An 18,237-nucleotide genomic window follows, 5' to 3' on the forward strand; every position below is an offset into this window, starting at 1 on the left:
TATGGGGACGAGAATGCCGCTGTACTTTCCGAAAGAGAGTTCCAGAGAGACTGGATACTGGAACTGGAACTCTATAAGCAGCTTGATCGCAACGTATTTAGCACGGCAGCAAATTGTTGCAAAGAAATTCCCGCCATCCGTCGCCTAGGAAATAGCTCTGCATGTACCTTGGATTCGCGAATGTTTAAAACATTTGTAAATACTGTATATAAGTTGCTGTAAACATCCCAAGCGGCAGAACAGTAAAAGTGTAAAATGCTTCATCTCTGGAATAAACAGTTCCCCCGGAAAAAGAAATCCTAGAAAAGTTTGGTGTTTCTGCGAATTCGTATACGATTATGCATCCTTGTAAACCGAAAGGAAACGTTCACGAATCCTTAGTATAATTAGCCATAGCAATTTTCTACAGGACGAAGCCACGAACAGTTATTTTCCATTGTAAATCCGCGAATCTGATTGGTTCTTCCTTTTTTTTCTGTTCGTTCGCTGATAGAACACAGTCGCGTTGCTTTTAAAAAGGAAAATTATTTTAGATTTTTTGGCGAAGCAGTACATAAAATTTTAGGTTTAGACTGAAATCCTTTAGAGTTTCTACTAAAAATTATCCAGACAATTTTTTTGATTTTATTGCAGTCCTATTTTCTCTGCTTATGGTTTGTCAGTGTTTTGGTAACCAAAAATTGTTTTCATACCCTGAGGCTCAAGTGGTCGTCGTCACGTGCGTCACACCATGGCATGTTGGGAGTAACGCCACGCACGTACATGTGCTGGGCTTGCCCTCTATTTTGAGTATTAGTGTTGCTTTGACGACAAAATTAACAGTATTCTTCTGGTGAAATTGATGTCTTTTGTTGAGAAAACAATTGATGTGGAGGGGGACACGGGGGCGGGAGCCCGGGAGAAACGGGGCGGGAAGCGGGAGGAGAGAGGGCGGGAAGCGAGATTCTTAAGGTGGCGGGAACCGGGAGAAAACGAGTAAAATTTCTTAACATTTTATTATATTTCGCAATGGACATGGAACAAACAGGAGAGAACAGCTACGGAAAGGGGCGGGAGGCGGGAGTAAAAGGTACGGGAAGCGGGAGTAAAACGTACGGGAGGCGGGAGGTTCAGACCCCCCTGTTCCACCCCCCCCCCCCCCCCCTCATTGATGGCACAAGACATACGAATAAAAATTGTAAAGTAAAATTACTTCTAATCAGATACCGTAAAATTCCGGTTATAAGCCCCCCCCCGCTTATAAGCCCCCCCGGTTATAGGTTCATCTACCTGGGAACAAAAAAAATACATCCGATTATAAGTCCCCCTCTGCCGTATCACAGTACTGAACAGGGATAAATGTTGCTTTATTATGGGTTGTTTACTGAAAAACGTATTTCGATCAACGCTGCCGTTGCTTGTTTCGAAACGTTTTTTTTATTCCCGGATATAAGCCCCTCCGCTTATAAGGAATTTTACGGTAGTTTATTTTTTTAGTAATTTATAATGTAAAAATACCGTAAAAGCTCTCCTTTGCAAAAGCCCCCTTCTTTTTTAAGCCCAACTCTTTGATATCCCCCCCTATGGAAGTTTAATATATATATTTTTTAAAATAAGCCTTCCTTTTCTATTAAGCATCCCTCTCCGTACATGTTAGGTTATAACAATTTTTTAACAAGGAAACAAAGACACTTTACCCTTTTAAAATTATTTTTCACCACTTGTATTTTTTATGGTTACTACTTTGTGAAAATGTGTTACCAAACCCCAGGGGGGGTACTCCGGCTTGTAAATGACGGGGATGATCGAATTCGAAGGATTTTTTTGGGCTTGAAATTTTCGATTCTGGGATTTTTTTGGGTAAGAAGATTTGGCAAGTATTTTTTTGGGTGACTTGATTCAAATAGGGGATCTTTTTGGGTATTAAAAACAAACTAAAGTGATTTGGCACGGCCTTGGCGTATTTATGGTATGATGAATAATGAAACGCGAGCGTTATTGCCCCTCCTGGCAATTTTTGGGGTAATTTGACAAGGGATTTTTTAGGGGTTATTTTTGGTCCAGGGATTTTTTTGGGTAATGCCGGAAGACTTAGGGATTTTTTGGGGTCCTGAGTTTTGTCTTCATTCATCTCCCCTCATTTACAAGTCGGAGTACCCCCCCCCCCCCCCTGGGTACCAAACGCTTTGAATTTCTACAAGGGCCAGCGTTCAATGCAAAGGTACCGGATCCTGCAGAAAAAAAAAAAGTATTACTGACTCTACGGTTGAGCTAAAATATTTTTTGAGATCATTTCCTGAAGACGTCAGGCCGTGCCTGACGAAATATTGGAAATTAAAATCTGTCAGCTCAACCGAACAGTCAGCCTTACTTTTTCAGTTGTTACTAAACAGCGTTTGCGCAGTTCTGTTGGTGTTTTAAAGCCATGCAGATCTTTGTGAATAGCGAACTGCCAGAAGTGTTAAAATATTTATATTTATTTATGTTTAATATAACCAAGTTTGTTTTCATGGACATGCAAAGTTTTTTCCCAAAATGCTCGCCTTCATTCAGAAGGACGTTCCCATGATCTGCGGCTTATGAAATTACCTGAACACACACAATCGTCCAGTCAGTTTTTTTCATTTATATTTTTTGTGCTTACGGTATGCCAGTGTTTTGGTAACCGAAAAATGTTTTCGTCCCCCGAGGTTCAAGTTCGTCACACACTCGTCATCACGTGCGTCACATCATGTCACGTGAGGAGTAACGCAACAATCGTGCACGTGCTTGCTCTCATTTTTTGAGTAGTGTTGTTTTGACGACGAAACACTAGGTGTTCTGGAAAAATCGATATGTTTTGTTGAAAAACAATGATGGCGTTTGACGGCGTGCCAGATAGCACGAATTGGATAAGCGAGAGTAAAACGTTCATCAAAAAAGAAATTGAACATTGAAATTTCGCCAAATTCCAGTTGCAAAGAAAGCCGTTGACAAAGATGGCGTCAGGAACTATAAAAAGTCACATTCCACTGCTAATTCAAGTGCTCTAAAATGCTTCCTTTCCGTGATAACAGCGTGGCTTAAAACAATAGGCTACATTATTCATAGACTTCATAATTCATGCAGGTGCAAATGTGTTTTGTATTTGCATATTTTGTCTCCAGGCCTGGCCATTTCACGTTCTGGTCTGTCGCATCACGTCGAAGTGAACGCCCATTTCCAAATATAAAGTGTGAAAGATCCTAGCTGGATCAATCATCAGTGCGTACTCAAATCATTTATTTGAACTGAGCGAGCGAACACGAAACGAGCGACATGGCCGTACGAAGCATTTGCTTAGCCCTTCTCTTGACTGGTAAGTGAGTTCCTTTTCCCAAAACTACACAACCCAATGGAGTGAAAAATTCCTGTTTGAATATTTGTCTAAGAGCACATTTTGAAAACGAATGTATTTAGCGACCGTCAAAGTTTCAGCTACTGTATATCAATATAGAAAAGTCGTTTGAAGTCGCTTGCACATTTTTGGGAAAACTTGAATTAGGCTAGAGCTCTTTGCAACCAAAAAGCGACATTTTTTGCCGAAGGAAAGTAGCTACAAAACAACACCCAGGTTATTCGTGAGAACGTTCATTGTGGGTGCACGCCAGAATCTCTAATCCCTTCTCTACACGGAAACCACTTTAGATATTTGGGAGTCCAAAGAAAAACAAACCTTTCACCTTTTACCTTTTACCTTGGTGGAAAAAAAGCGGCTTTCATCCAAGGGTTTCCAGTGCACGCTATGCAGGCCCTTGCACGAACGAGATTGCAGAACTCGGCGGCGCTTATTTCCTTTTCTTATCGTAAAAGATGCGATGAACGCGGGCTATTTGAGAACAAGTACAAGACTTAGCCATTACATTTTGCTTCATGTTTTGGGACGAATTCGACCGAATACCGCGACGGATACCGCAAAATTGGAACTTTTAGAGCTTCCCTTATCATTGAGAGAGCCTGATCATGATAGTTTAATTTAATGTCGGTCCGTTTAAGTTCCATGCTTTGTACGTTATTTGTTTGTACTTCGAGGTGTAATATTCAAGCAATTGCTCGAGTGTTTTGTTTTTTTGCACTTCCAAGATTGAAACAATTGCAAGTTTCGATGTAAACAGGGGCAATGTGTATGCTAGTTATTGATAACTGTATGCGAAACCATTTTCTTGCCGCGTTATTATTTTCTGAACTTGATTTGAAAAGTTTTCAGCTGAGTGAAGCTCTATTTGCATAATTTTCTGGCTGTTTCTACCTATCAGCTCTTGTTCGAGTTTCTTTTTTTGCACTTTCAAGATTAAAAGAATTACAAGTTTTGGATGTAAGCAGCGTAAATATGTTTGTTATATTAAATATTTGATGGCTTGAGTATGCGAAACCCGTTAAGCACCGATTCTCGCATGATTACTCGGAACTCTGAAGTGGTTTTCGGTTGAGTGAAGCTCTATTTGTTTTCACATTTTCTGGCTACTTCTGTGGTTGGCTGTTGCCAAGTAGCTGCTTTTATATTTTGGTAAACATAGGGGGGGGCAAAAATGATCACAACGGCTGGTGAATAATATTTACTATGAGGACAGAACTCGTTCTTTTGAATTAATTATTTTTTTTGAGTCAGTATTCACGTGAAAAGAAAAGGAACCATCGAGAAGCTACCTTTACATGTAATTAAAAATTGTGAAATCCTAATGAAACGCGACAATTTTTTTTGAAATTTTGACTTTTAATTATCTAACACGTTGTCGAAAAACAAGTTGTGATACTTATTATAAAAGTGTTCAATGTTGCGGATATGATTTTGAACATAATAGCGGGATATATTAGCGGGAAATATTTTGGCTGGTTCATATTTTATGCATCGATTGCCAAAACAAATTTCAATGTATTAAAACATAACTTCTAGATTTGTTTTGAAAAGAGTTAATTTCAAGATGACTCTATTGGGTTTACAAATGTGCTAGCCACAGCTCCTATTAGACTTGCTTATCAGTCGAGCTAACAGAGCACAAAGCGCGAAAGCGAGAGTCAAGCGCGAGAGCTCGAGAAAATTCCTCCTGTAATTTTAGCGCGCTGCAAGTGATAAAAGTCGTTCGCACCGGGGTCTACTACCACCAAACCGGAAACGAGAAGCGAACGACTTTTAGAAAGTCTAAGCCCCTATATACTAGCTATTAAAACAAACTGGCAATTCTTTTGTTTTTTTACCGAAGCTGTCTGTTATATTGACAGTGCGGTCGATTATTTATTGTAATAGCAACTGCTTTTTGGGTCACCGAAGGAGATCACGGTTCTGTCGAGTTGAGTATAGAAAGGAAAATGAAATAAAAGTAAAGATCCGGGTCAACTTGGAGATGAAATTTTCATCTCAAACATTTAAAGCAAAATAAAAGAGTAAAAAAGTGGTCGTTTTTAAAAGAAATGGATTAGACCTTCATAATTTTGACCTCAATGCGCATCATACTGAAACGATTTATGGAAAAACAACTTTTGACAAAGAATAATTAATTCTCCTTCGCAAGAGAGGCTCGCGGATTTTAAAGCTAATTTTTGGTTTTCACATGACGTCATCAAAATTCTAAAATTCAAAATCGAGACACCTCTGACTTTTTATCCTTCACTGGCTATTAGACAACCTCATGGGCTCCTGGCAACCTTAATATATATCTTATTGAAGGTTTTTAACTTGATAGCATCCGCCGTCTTTAAAACATTTTGAATTTCGGAGTTTCGCGCCACACGACATCAAAATGGCCGCCTAAAGGCTAGTATGTTCAAAGAAAATGCCGCATCCTGTTATTTTTAACAATCCAAACAGTTGAGGTTTTACGAGAAGTGTTTATGTGAATGTTTACGTGTTCATGAAGGTGAGCTGGCCGCTTTTTATAGCAGAAGTAAATGCCAGATGTTTTCACTGATTTCCGGCGGCCATCTTGGAGTCCTTCACACGGACTCCAACACGTTTCCGGTTTCCCTACTGAACACTCTAAATTTGTGTAAAACATTTTGACGGATAACTCAAGTACGGGATACCTGAGAATTGGACACGTTGACTATGTAGCAATTTTCTACAACCTGAAATGTTCCTGATTTTTTTGACTTAATAGTTTTGGATTTATTTTTTAGCAGCGCGTGACAGTAGCTTTACTGGCGTGACAGTGAAAACCAGTCGTCGGGGGGTTGAGTCGGGGGGTAAGTGCCGGTTTTGGCAAATCTTCGTTGAAGCACTCGAAGAGCTTCCGAATTACATCATCCAATCAAAAACTAGTACGGGCGCTCACGAGTACTGCGAAGGCAATCGCGAGTACAAATTTGTCATGTTGCTTAGCAACTTCTGGGACGAAAACCGCGGGCTCAGTCACTTTTCATCCAATCAGAGAATAACGCGAGCACCCGACGGTACTCCGAAAGATGGCGCGAAACGCCGAAGTGTTCAGAGTTTCTGGAGTTTTCGGTTGCTTTTTTTTGAACGCCCAGAAATTCCTACTTGCACGAAACATTATTTTCATTTGAACTGAACGACCAAACACGATTTCGACATGGCCGCAGGAAGCGTTAACTTTGCTCTCTTGCTTGCCCTGACAGGTAAGGTCGCTCGCCGATTTTTTTTAGTGAGTTTCATTGTAGCACGAGTGACTGAAGTTCAAGTCCGACTCAAGTTTGTTTATTCTTTTGGTTTTAATTGCTGTGTAAAAATGATGTACCAAGCAAGATTTCACTCTTTTTTCATTACTGCCGATTGCGAGAGTTAAGCTTACGGTAAATCCTGCATTGGTTCGCAGCTCTGCCTTTCAAAGCTGCCATTAAGCTTAATATATTTTCCTCGCAGATTCCTACCTGTATTTAATATTACACACAACTGACACACCGTGCAAATTGGAGTGGAGCTAGAAATAGTAGTATAAATATGTCCAAAATGTTAGCATTTCGTGGCACTCGGGCGCCATCTTGCTGCATCCGTCACTATAAAATACGGGACTGCAGACCATGGACTGCGGACTGGGAATAAAATATGAACTAGTTAACAAAATGTGAACTGAACATGTATACTGCGTATAAACATGAACTGAGAGTAAGATAAAAAAGAACCGAGGCTGTAAGTATGAAATAGTCATTTACCTTGGCAAAGTAAGTTACCTTTTAATGGGCTATTGCATAAAATTTTTGCTCCCGACCTGTCGAGGAACAGTGGAATTATTTGGGGGTAAGGGCAAAAATCCGTGGATTTCCTTAGGGGTAAGACAAAAATATAAGGGAATTCTTCACGGGGAATGGGTGAAAAGTTATGGAATTCTTAGGAGTAAGAATGCATTTCTAATGGAATTCGTGAGGGTTTAGCACATTTTCAAAGAATTTCATTGGGGTTTAAGGCATTAGACGTTTTTAACGGATTTCTTTAGGGGTTAGAATGAAAGACCTGAAAAGACCTGTCCTCAACAGGGGGGGGGGGGGGTGCGGATATTAAATGCAATAGCCCAATTTGGCATCATTCCCCATTCCATTTGCTCCAAACCTGTTGTTCAAAAAATGGGGATTTTCGCAACAAATACGGCTATTTACCATCCATTGTTTATACCTCGTCTGCAGTCTGCAGTCCATGTTTTCTTATACTGACTGGTGCTACAAGATGGCACCTGAGTGCCACAAAATGCTAATATTTTTAAATTCCATGTCATTTTTATGGTGTGTCATTTGAATGGAAATTCAGCCTCAGTTCTGTGTAATTAATACAGGGAAAATCTGAAAAAGAATAAATTTTTTGTTAGTTTGTCTAAGCTATGCCATCCATTGCTTTCTAAATCTTGTTACAACTTTTTTCAGGTTGAGCATTTAAGGGTCTCAGTTGTCGCATTTGTTGTCACAAATAATTGATTGCGTTGCGAGGCTAAATGACAGACGTTCTGTCTGGGAAAAAGCATGTCACTCTTTAAGTGACTATTACTAGAAGAGGTATTGGTGTCTTGGATCTTATTTATCTTGAATCACCATAGCAAGATCCAAGACACGAATAGTACTATAGCCGCTAACAAAAGTAACTGTAATGTATTAAATATTTACAGGCTTTGATCTTAGACACATTATCCCATCTAAATATAGCCCCCAAACATAATTCTAATACAAATTTCTGTCTGTATACATAAGTTACCCCCTATATACATGTATAGGCCCTCCATGAAAACAAGCCCATCTCAAAGAGACAGGGATGTAACTAAGACATAAGCCGATCTTACAAAACACGTTAGAGGCGGCTGACGGCTAATTCCACTGGCTGAAAGAGAGCTTATGACCATCTGAAATTTCACTAGAAAACAAAAGACAATTTAGGTAATTTTGAGGATATCAATATCAGAAAAGCCGGCTGGGCTTTTTAACGAGCCAGCTTAGTTTTTTTCTTAGCTATATCCCTGGACAGTTCAGCAAATGTTAGCCCAGGGCTTGTCAACAGAATTTTATGTTATAAAAAATGGTATTCTCAGGGATGTCGCTGAGGGGTGGCTTCTGGCTAATTTAACTGGCCGAAATAGAACTAAAATCTGGCTGAAATTTCACATGAAAAGGAAGTAACCTTTTAGAGCTGCCAAGGCCAGAACAGCCAGCTGGGCTTGTTGATGAGCCAGCTTAGTGTTTTCTTAGCTACATCCCTGGTATTCTATGATTATGTTGACCTCTTGTAAAGAGACCCATTGTGTTGGTTTGTTTGTACCAAACAGCTACCTTAGTCATTGCTGCAGATAAAGAAGTGGGCAGTGGAGGTGTTATAGCCAAAGTTCGAGGCAGTTCTGGCAAAGTTGAGTTTGGACGAAAGGGATCTGGTGGCAAATTTGATCAAACCAAGGCTTTCACGCTGGAAGTGGACTATGTAACACAACTGGACAAAGACTTCAAGGAAGTTGGCAAAAAAGTAAACAACCTTGCGAGCCAAGAGTTCACCTTCTCACCTCTGAAGCAGAATGCTGTCTACCAAAACCTCTCGGCTGTGAATCTTAATTTGGATGCTTTCTTAACTGCTGCAAAGGCCTGGCTAAAACTTGAGGTTTACATCTTCAAAGAGGCTGGAAATGTCACCTTTGGCGATGAGGTCTTCCAGGTTCAGAATGGGACCCTCAAGCTCCTAATCAAGGTTTGTTGTCAGCCAGAAAATTCCAGAAAATATCCATACCCACCCCATTGAACAGGGTAGCAAAGGGGGTGTCGTGATCCCGTTTCACGCACAAATTTTAACCAAATTCACGCGTCACGTTTACTTGAAACAGCAGAATTCACGAATCCCGTATTTTTTCTAGCTATTTTCACGCGTCACGGTATAATTTTTACCCTATTTTCACGCGTCACGGACAAATTTTTGCCCTTTTCACGTGTCACGTATAAACCCTTTGCTACCCTCATTGAAGATCACTGGAAATTCCAAGGTGGTGGGGGGTTCAAAAGTCTAAATTTTAAAGTACCACTATGATCAAAATTGCGATTCTCTGATTTAAGCCATTTTAAAACATAAACAAGTGGTTGGCATGAGAAAATAAATACCGCTTAAATTTTTGAAATATCTCTTTTCGTTCCAGAGATATTCAAGTTTTTAAAATATGCAAATTAGCTAAATGATGATGTCATATACTCGACCAAATGTTCATCAAAGGTATGAAAGGATATATCTCAACTTATTTGTATCAGAAATGCTTTATTCTTGGCAGCAATACTCTACTAGGTGTGTTTTACAATATGAGATTATCAATTATGTTACCATGACAACATACTGGGTTCCAGACCTCTCCAATGTTAAGGGCTTTTCTGGCATTTTTTGGCGTTGCATTTTAATATTTCTCAGTGATGTCTCATTTGCTAGATCCAGGAAGCATATAAATGTGTTAGGTAGACTACTTGGCCTGGTTTAATTTTTTGGGGCTGAAAATTTCTTAAATGTTGAAAACAGGTCTAAAGGGACTGGGAAAGAGTGTGTTGCCATGGAAACACGATTTTATTATATCTGTAGGTTTGTCACAGGGATCCATATACCCAGTTGTCCGGTCGTCTGAGACGACTAAAAAATCGTATGGACGACCAATAGATTACATAAACTCGTCCGCTGGACGACTTAAGTTTGACTTAATGAAAAAAAACAAACAATTATTAAGTTTTCTTCTGAGTTACTTTTAATCTGACCACTTGCCATCCATTCATAACTTTTCGAAAACAGAAAATAATTTGCAACTTTCTGTCGCGATAAAATCATAATTTTGGCCGCCATCTTGGCTGATGCGGTATTTTCCATTAATGAAATCATTGCAGGCTCAATTTTCAAGCTGTGAACCGCTGATATTTTGTACTGCAGCTGCATCCGCGAAAACACGAGGCGATCGCATCAGCTGATGTTTTGATCAAAATTTGCCGTTATTTTGGTGTGGCACCGCCAGCAAAGAAAATAAAGCAATGTTAACACTTCAGAAAAACAAACCAAATATGACTAAGAAGAGCAAAAGTGTTCTTTTCTTTCGTGGTGGCAGTCGAAGAGGCCCTGGCTTTCATTTGTGCCCGCATCATACGCTTCCGCCAACATCACAAGCCGCTTGGGGGCGTAATGTTTTGTGAAATTTGTAAGCCGGCAGCCATGGTGGACAAGTAAAGAGTCTCATTAACAAATACTTGTAAATCAAACTTTAATTATTATAACAGATTCGTTGTCTTGTAGATTTCATGTATACACAGTGTTACATACATGTGATAATAACAAAAAAGTCAACTTTTCATTAACTTGTTGTACGGTCGCCATTCTTCACTTTTGAACGGGCAAGTAAAATTTTGCCAGGGCAAGTATGTCATCTTGCATACTCGCCCGGCTGACGACTTGGAGAAAAAACGAATATGGAACCCTGGTGTCACCTTTAAAACTATCAGTGTACCAAGTTTCAATGGTCTATGCAGCAAATTGACTGAGTTAGCTCCATTTATATATTGAATGTCAAATTGGGTTGAGTAAATGACGTCATCAGACTCCTAATTTGCATATTTTACCAATTTTTTTAAACTTGAATATCTCAGGAACTAATAAAGATATTTGAAAACTGTAAATGGCATTTTAAACCTTACGTGGTATTCTATATGATACGGTCAAAAAATCAAAGTGCAAAAATTTGATCATAGTGGCACTTTAAAGGGAATTTTGGTGCTTGAAATTTCCAGAGGGGTGGGGGATTCAAACAAAAAATCTTCTGTGGGAGGGGTAAGTCTATTTTCTGGACCAACATATCGTGCTTTGTACTTTACCTTGTAGTTTACTTGCTTTTTACCTGCTTATTGCTTGCACTTGGACATGCAAATTTGTGATAATTATACAGTTTAACCCCACAGGGTCTGAAATTAACTTTTTTATGTGGGCGCCAAGTGGCAACTTAACTTTTTTTTTCGGTCGCCAGATGGAAAAATTTGGTCGCCAAAAAGTCTCGACAGGATCCAGGATTTGGGGTACCATTTATATCATTGCCCAGTTTGCATCTAATAGCTTGAGATGCAAACAAATCAATGACCTGTTTGTGCAATTTACTGGTAAACCCTCTTCCAAAATAAGGCAGGATTTTGCATGGGTGGGCGTGAGCACTGGCATGTGTGTCTCATGGGTCCAGGGGTATGCCTGGCTCCTCTAGGAAATGTTGAAAAATTAAGTTGTTGAAGTCCACATTTGTAGCATTGTGAGAGTCATTTTAACCTTCACTCCCTGGTTAGGTAGACCTCTGTAAAGAAATAAAAAAAACCAACTCTTTTTTGTGTCAAAAAACTAAAATGAACATACGCTTCAGGCTTGGCCCTTCTTCAGTGTTTTGGTCTTTAATGCAGACCTTTGTTGCCTGTGGGGCTGGGGGTGCGGATGTAATGTATCAATCATGAGAGGCAGTGTTTCTTCGAGATATCCAAACACCGAGAAGAGAGTTAAAAATATGACGCGCAGCAGAGTATTTTTGACGACATTCGAGGAGTAAACAAAGAAATAAAATCGTAAAAATCTATGCTGATTAAGATCGAGTATCCAGCCAAACCACTGTCACGATTATGATTTTCTTTGTTTTAACTTAATAAATTATTAATGAGTTTGAGAAGTAACCATTGCACCCCCCTCTTTGGCCCTGTAGACATGCCTTGTTTAAGTCGTGAGGTTGAAGTTGATAACATAAACTCGCCCAGTTCTTATAAATGGACCTATGGCTTCTTCCATAAGATTTAACATGGAATTTCCTTGACAATTATTTAATTTTTAGTATTATCAGCACTGACACTAATTCAAGAATTTATGTTATCTTAATTTACAGCTGGAGAACTATACATTCTGTGAAGGAGATGCAATTGCCTCCATCTGCAAAAACAATGACGTGGGAAAGTATGTTGATGTGGCAATAGTTGTAAAAAGCAAAGGAGGCAAGGCTCCAAAGAAGCGCGGTGACAGTGAGAAAGGAAAAATCAAATGTGTTAAAAAGGGGAAATGCCCAAATATTTTCAGCTTTGGTGACGAGGCTGATATGGCTCTGACCAAAACGGTATGTTGACATTACATAGCACTACCACTTAGTGTGTGAACTACTTTTTGTATCAAACATTACATAACAAATTAAGGTTACTGTAAATCTTCAGAGGCCAAATTTTGCGAAAAAAAATTCTTTGCCATTCTAAAGCTAAAACACTGATTTATAGTTTGGTGAAAAATTTTGATAAATAATAATACCCCGGTAATGTTAAATAATTATTATTTAATGATCGCGATATATTAAGGAAAAAAATTGTTTGAGAAAAGTCGTAGTCTCAAAGGGTCCTTTGATTTTGGGTACAATGGGAATGTATTAGTTAACTGATGTGCTTCAAAGACTCCTTAGGGAGCTGAAATGCAGTTTTCTATTAGACTAGAACATATCACTTGACACAAGTCAAAACTATAGAACAAAAATATGGCTTTCCTATTAGGCTAGAAATTTTGCTCCTACAAGGGACTCAAACACTCTAATATATGTCTGCTTTTTTTATACATTTCCTGTAATCCTTTAAGGAGGGTCCTTCTTAACTACCAATCTGTTGCTAAGAAAGATTTCTGACCGTCAACTTTTGGAAAGCAAACCTCCTTCGGATAAGAGTTTTGCACAACTTTGTTCTATTGAAGAGAACTTCAAAAGTTTCAAATCACGGCCATATTTGACAAGTCACGTGACCGGAATAGAAAATACCCTGAAACTGAAAGAGCATATACCGGTAGATCTAAAAATTCAAATCAGTGCCAACAGATAAAGAACGTCCACGTGCGTAATGCTTCATATGGTTTTTATGAAATTCGCATTATTATTAAGTTATGCGTAATAAAGACCCGTATTTTCAGACCTTCTTCAGTATAGGGTCCCATTCTTAAATGTAAACGGAAAATCCATACAAAGAATTATGAAGAAGGGTATGTTGTCTCTAATTTGTTAAAAAAAATCGGAACTCTACGATGTACCTTTCTCTAAAATGTTTTAGGGATTTTAACTTTAAATGCGTGCGCCCAATATCTATTTTTTTTAATACAGTTGTCCTCCCCACCAAAAATTCACCGTTAAGCATTGTCGAACACTCCAAAATAGCTTGCAATCAAAAACCATCTTTAGAAATTCCTTAGCGACTGCTCTAGATCTGTAGTTAAGAAGGACCCCCCTTAAACATTTCTTGAGAGGTGGTGGTGGGGGGGGGGGTGGAGGGGGCTAATAGAGGGTTTACATTTGTTCATGTGGGAGGCACAGTAGCCTTATGGTGAGCATGTTGGACTCATAGTTCATAGTTCATAGTTCATAGTAATTTTTCTTGGACAATTCTGTCCAAGGGGGAAAGGCGCAATGAGGTTAACCCTATATGAAGCACCTACCCGTGAAACAAGGCCAGACCACAACACCGGGAACTCCGTGCCCTACTCTTTGCGATAAGTGTGTGGGTTCTTTAACGTCCCCTGCTGACCATATAACACTGAAGATACAGGAGACGGGACCTACGGTTTTTATCGTCCTTATCCGAGAAGACTAGAACTTCTAACCATTTGCAGATGTCATATTGCAAAGGCAGCACGTTCTCCTCGGTTATTTTAAGACCCTGAGTGTTGGTCCGGTCTGGGAGTCGAACCCGAGACCTCCCGCACGGCAGTCCGGCGCTCTACCAACTGAGCTACCGGTCGGCGGTTCAAAGATTAAGCAGTCTGGGTTCGAGTCCTGGCCAGGGCCCACAGCTTCTGTTCATGGTCAAGACACTTTACTCTCATATTGCCTCTCTCCACCCAGGTGTACATGTATGTATAAATGGGTACTGGTGAATTAAATCTTGAGGGGAACAATGTGATGGAGTAGCATCCCATCCAGGGGGAATAGAAATACTTCTAGTGGCTTTATGCTACTGCAACCAGGACTGATGTACCACTAGGCTCGAAATTCAGACTTAACCTTTACCGTATCTTTACCTGCATTTGGTTTTATAGGTCATTAGGGACGGCATGGTTGAAGCATCACCCTCGGGATACCCCAAAGCTGACGATCAAGGAGGCAAACAGCGTTTTATCTTCCGCGTCTCCAAGTTCAACAGCACTGCCATTTTTGATCCAACTGTCAGTGTCAGCGATGCTGAGGATGAGCCTGAAACGCCCACTAAAGCCCTGGCATCGTCCATTCAGCTGAATGTTGCCATGTTTGTTGTCATGTTGGTCGCTTTGTTCATGTAAGGTTGATTCAAAGTCTCAACCCACGAGCCAAGTCATTAGTGTAGTGTGTGTGTAAGCCAGATTTTATGTTGTCAAAGAAGGTCCTGAAAAATAAAATTAAAACTGCAACTGACACTGCAAAACAGCTTAAATCACTGTATAATGGTGGAAAATTAGACCACTAGCTACTGAGTATCTGTCTCTTCATCCCAAATACTAAAATGTTATTTTAGACCACAGGAGCCTTTATCTGATGCCTTGGGTGCTCATGATTTTAGAAATAAAAATCGTTTGAAAAGCAAATAGAATAGTACTGTAATATTCTGAGATTTTGGTTGAAAGTATTAATTATGGTGGACTACCGTTCAAGGAAGTCCTTTCATTCTGGCTTGCAAAAACTATTGGAAAATTTCTGGACCATTTTTTATTTTCTCCCATTTCCCAGTTGGGGGAATAAGTGCTGGTTTTGGCAAAACTTCGTTGAAATACTCCAAGAGTTTCTGAATTATTCATCCAATCAAAAACTAGCGTGAGCACTCACGAGTACTCCGAAAGTAAACGTGCATACAAATTCGTCATGTTGCTTAGCAACTTCTAAGACTAAAACTGCTGGCTCAGTCACTTCTCGGAGAAGTGATGTTGCCATCATTTGGCACATGTTCCCCTGACTGCATTTCCAGTCTCACTTCATAGGAAAACAACCAGGAACCGAATCACAGCCCATGATGTCCACCTCTTTTGGTTTCTTTGCTTATTGTAGTAAAAACAGTTGCAAATCTATTCAGCAGTCATTCCAACCTTTTTTTGTTTTTTTGGGGGGGGGGGGGGGGCAAATGGAAAGTACCCCAGGTGACCTGAAAACGACCTTCTTTCGCAGGATAGAATCTAGCCTTTTTTTTGCAAAGTTTTTGAATACATAATATTCCTGCTGTACGTTGTTGCTTATCGATGTGTTTAATTACATAATTTTGTAGCTTTTCTGTAATGCATCATTCGAGTAATACAATTAGCACAAGTATGATTAAAGACATAACTGGACAACAGGCAATCCTGTAACAAGTTAATCATAGCTAAAACAAAATGCCAAAATAGACTTGGCATGCACAAATTTGGCAGTCCTCAGAATTCTCCTATTACAGTTCAACCTCCAGTAAGCAGGCAGCCTGCAAGCTTGCAACCTAAATAAGTGTCCACTTAGGAGAGGTGTTCATGTATGGAAGGTTAAAAATTTAACCTGTTTGTCTGTGACTGGGGACCAGATAAAGTGTCCACTTAGGAGATGTGTTTGGTTATGAGAGGTTAAAAATGTAGTGTTTGTATGTGGCCGGGATAATTAGCAAATTGTCTTCTTATGGGAGGTGTCCGTCTGTGGAGGTTCGACTACATTTTCAAAATTGTCCTATTACGTTATCGAGCATAACCAATCACATTCAATCATTTTGTTTTAGTTTTGATTAACTTGAGTATTGAGTGTGATATGTAATCAATTTTATTGTTAAGCTACTGTACTTAATAACCTTGCTTACACATGTTTGTACTGGACAGTCTTGTTAGGGCGCTTTCCAGAAGTCAGAACTGGTCCGCCAGTCCGGTGGTTTCCAATGCGAAATGTTCCTTTGCCACAAGATTTTCCCACAAATCCAGCACAACAGTGTATAATATTTTGCATTAACTGATTTGACAGGACAAATGTGACTAACAATGGAATTCAGTTCTCGAATATACCGATCTTGTCGCCAGTTCTGACTAATGGAAAGCGCTCTTAGTTTTTGACCAAGCTATGTTTGGTCTGTAAGTCTAACATTCCCCAGTACTGCCCTCGGTTAATATAAGTTTAGTTGCCAGGTATGGTTGGCTAAGCCATGCAAATTATTTAGCTATTGTGTATTTACTTGTTACAGACGTAATGCTTATGGAGCATTAATAAAAATCACTTTGTCTTGCAATTCAAAGGTGCATAAAGTTCATTTCTGCCTTATCTCGGGCATGATGGTGGAGGGATTGGAGGCCCAAACCCTTACCTTTTCATACAGTAATACTGTGGTATCAGAAACCCATAAAAAAAAAAATAAACTACAACAAAATAATAATAATAAAAAAAATAATAAAAAAAATATATATACTGTGGAGCCCCGATTTTGCGATAGTCGATTTAACGATATTCCCGATTTAACGATGTGATTTTGCTGTCTTGCCAAAAAATAGGGGACTTTGATCAGTCTAATACAAGTGAAGTCCTCCACACCACTGAATGACGATGAAACAGAAGAATGAAACAAAATTTACCTTTATTTAAAAAGAAGATAACGCCATTAAGCACGAGTAAGCGCGCGCTGTGACTGATTTAATTCAAATATTGCAATTTGAATTGGCTAAGATTTTCTCGTGATTTTCCTAAAATGGTACTTAATGGAAACGAATGTGCAAACGCTTTGTACAATACGAATCCTTGGGAGTTAAACGGTTCAACCTTTATGGGTTTCTGATACCACAAAACCGAAAAAGAGTGCTAAACACCTAGTATGCAAATAAAGTTTTTAAATTACCTTATTCTCACTAAATTTCGCGAGTATTAACATAAATTTCGCGAGTATTAAATTTCGCGATTTTGGGAGGAAGGTAGAATTAAAGTGTAGTAAATTTCGCGACTTTTTTCTATTCTTCAATATGTAGCTTTGACCTCAGAACTGTTACAGTATAATTAATAAGATCGTCATCGTAAAAAAAGCAAACAAAACAAGCTAAACATAGCAAAGTATAAGGTCCATAGTCTACTTACTCGATTGGTACATCTACGACTGCAAAAGCGAGATTTTGAAGAACTTAGCTGCAGAGGACAGTTCAGACAGTGAGAGTGATGCAGTGGAAGATAACTGATGGAGAAAATAAAACAAAAAACTCCTAAACATGAAGCTGAGACATGTTGGAATAACTATAATAAAAGCACATTTAATTTCATTATTTTATTGATATTATATACCGTATAAAATTTAGCGATTTTCATCTTCGCGTGTCCTTTATTTCGCGAGTACTAAATTTTGCAAAAAATACTCGCGAAATTGAGTGAGAATAACAGGGTCGTAACCAGGTATATTTTTTCATCGCTGATCCCACATTTTAGCTCTAAATTTTGATCCCTGATCCCCAAAATGCGGCAACATTTGATCCCTGATTCCATTCTGATCCCATCTGATTGGCCGATCCGGATCCCATGACTTGTGATCCGGGATCCCGGGTCCATGATCCCGATCCCGGGGCTGTGATCCCGATCCCAAGGCTGTGATCCCTGATCCCATATACCTGGTTACGACCCTGGAATAAGGTAGGAACAGTAATCCTTTGTCCCATATGGAATAAGACTAGCGTTTCTGTCCACGGCCTTTCATAGTAAAGGTTATTTTATATTGCATCTTAGCCACATTATCCTTGTCCTCGTTGAATTGATTGTATATGTCTTTTAGTCCCGCCCCCGCATGATTGACGCGGTTCGCGGGAAATATTATAGACAACTGTATTGCAAATTATAAACGTAACTGAACGCTTCTTAGCCCAGCTACATCCTTCAA

At 39.3% G+C, this 18,237-nt stretch overlaps 1 protein-coding gene and 1 pseudogene across 3 annotated transcripts in view; both read left to right on the top strand.

The window, feature by feature from the left end:
• LOC144664840 (uncharacterized) overlaps positions 1 to 18,237 on the top strand; it is a 181,182-nt pseudogene that overhangs the window by 27,472 nt on the left and 135,473 nt on the right. The window lies entirely within an intron of this gene.
• LOC144664778 (skeletal aspartic acid-rich protein 2-like) lies at positions 3,144 to 14,900 on the top strand. 2 transcript variants are annotated; one of them, XM_078525988.1, is made up of 4 exons: positions 3,144 to 3,316; positions 8,697 to 9,106; positions 12,282 to 12,506; positions 14,453 to 14,900. In XM_078525988.1, exons 1-4 carry the CDS (start codon positions 3,277 to 3,279, stop codon positions 14,690 to 14,692), a joined length of 915 nt encoding a protein of 304 aa, XP_078382114.1. In that variant the 5' UTR covers positions 3,144 to 3,276; the 3' UTR covers positions 14,693 to 14,900. The 2 variants fall into 2 exon arrangements, with proteins under 2 accessions (XP_078382114.1, XP_078382112.1); XM_078525986.1 differs by lacking the exon at positions 3,144 to 3,316 and adding an exon at positions 6,438 to 6,570.

Source organism: Oculina patagonica, chromosome 9, assembly GCF_052425735.1.
Source record: "Oculina patagonica isolate OP01 chromosome 9, crgOcupat, whole genome shotgun sequence".
NCBI lineage: Eukaryota > Metazoa > Cnidaria > Anthozoa > Scleractinia > Oculinidae > Oculina > Oculina patagonica.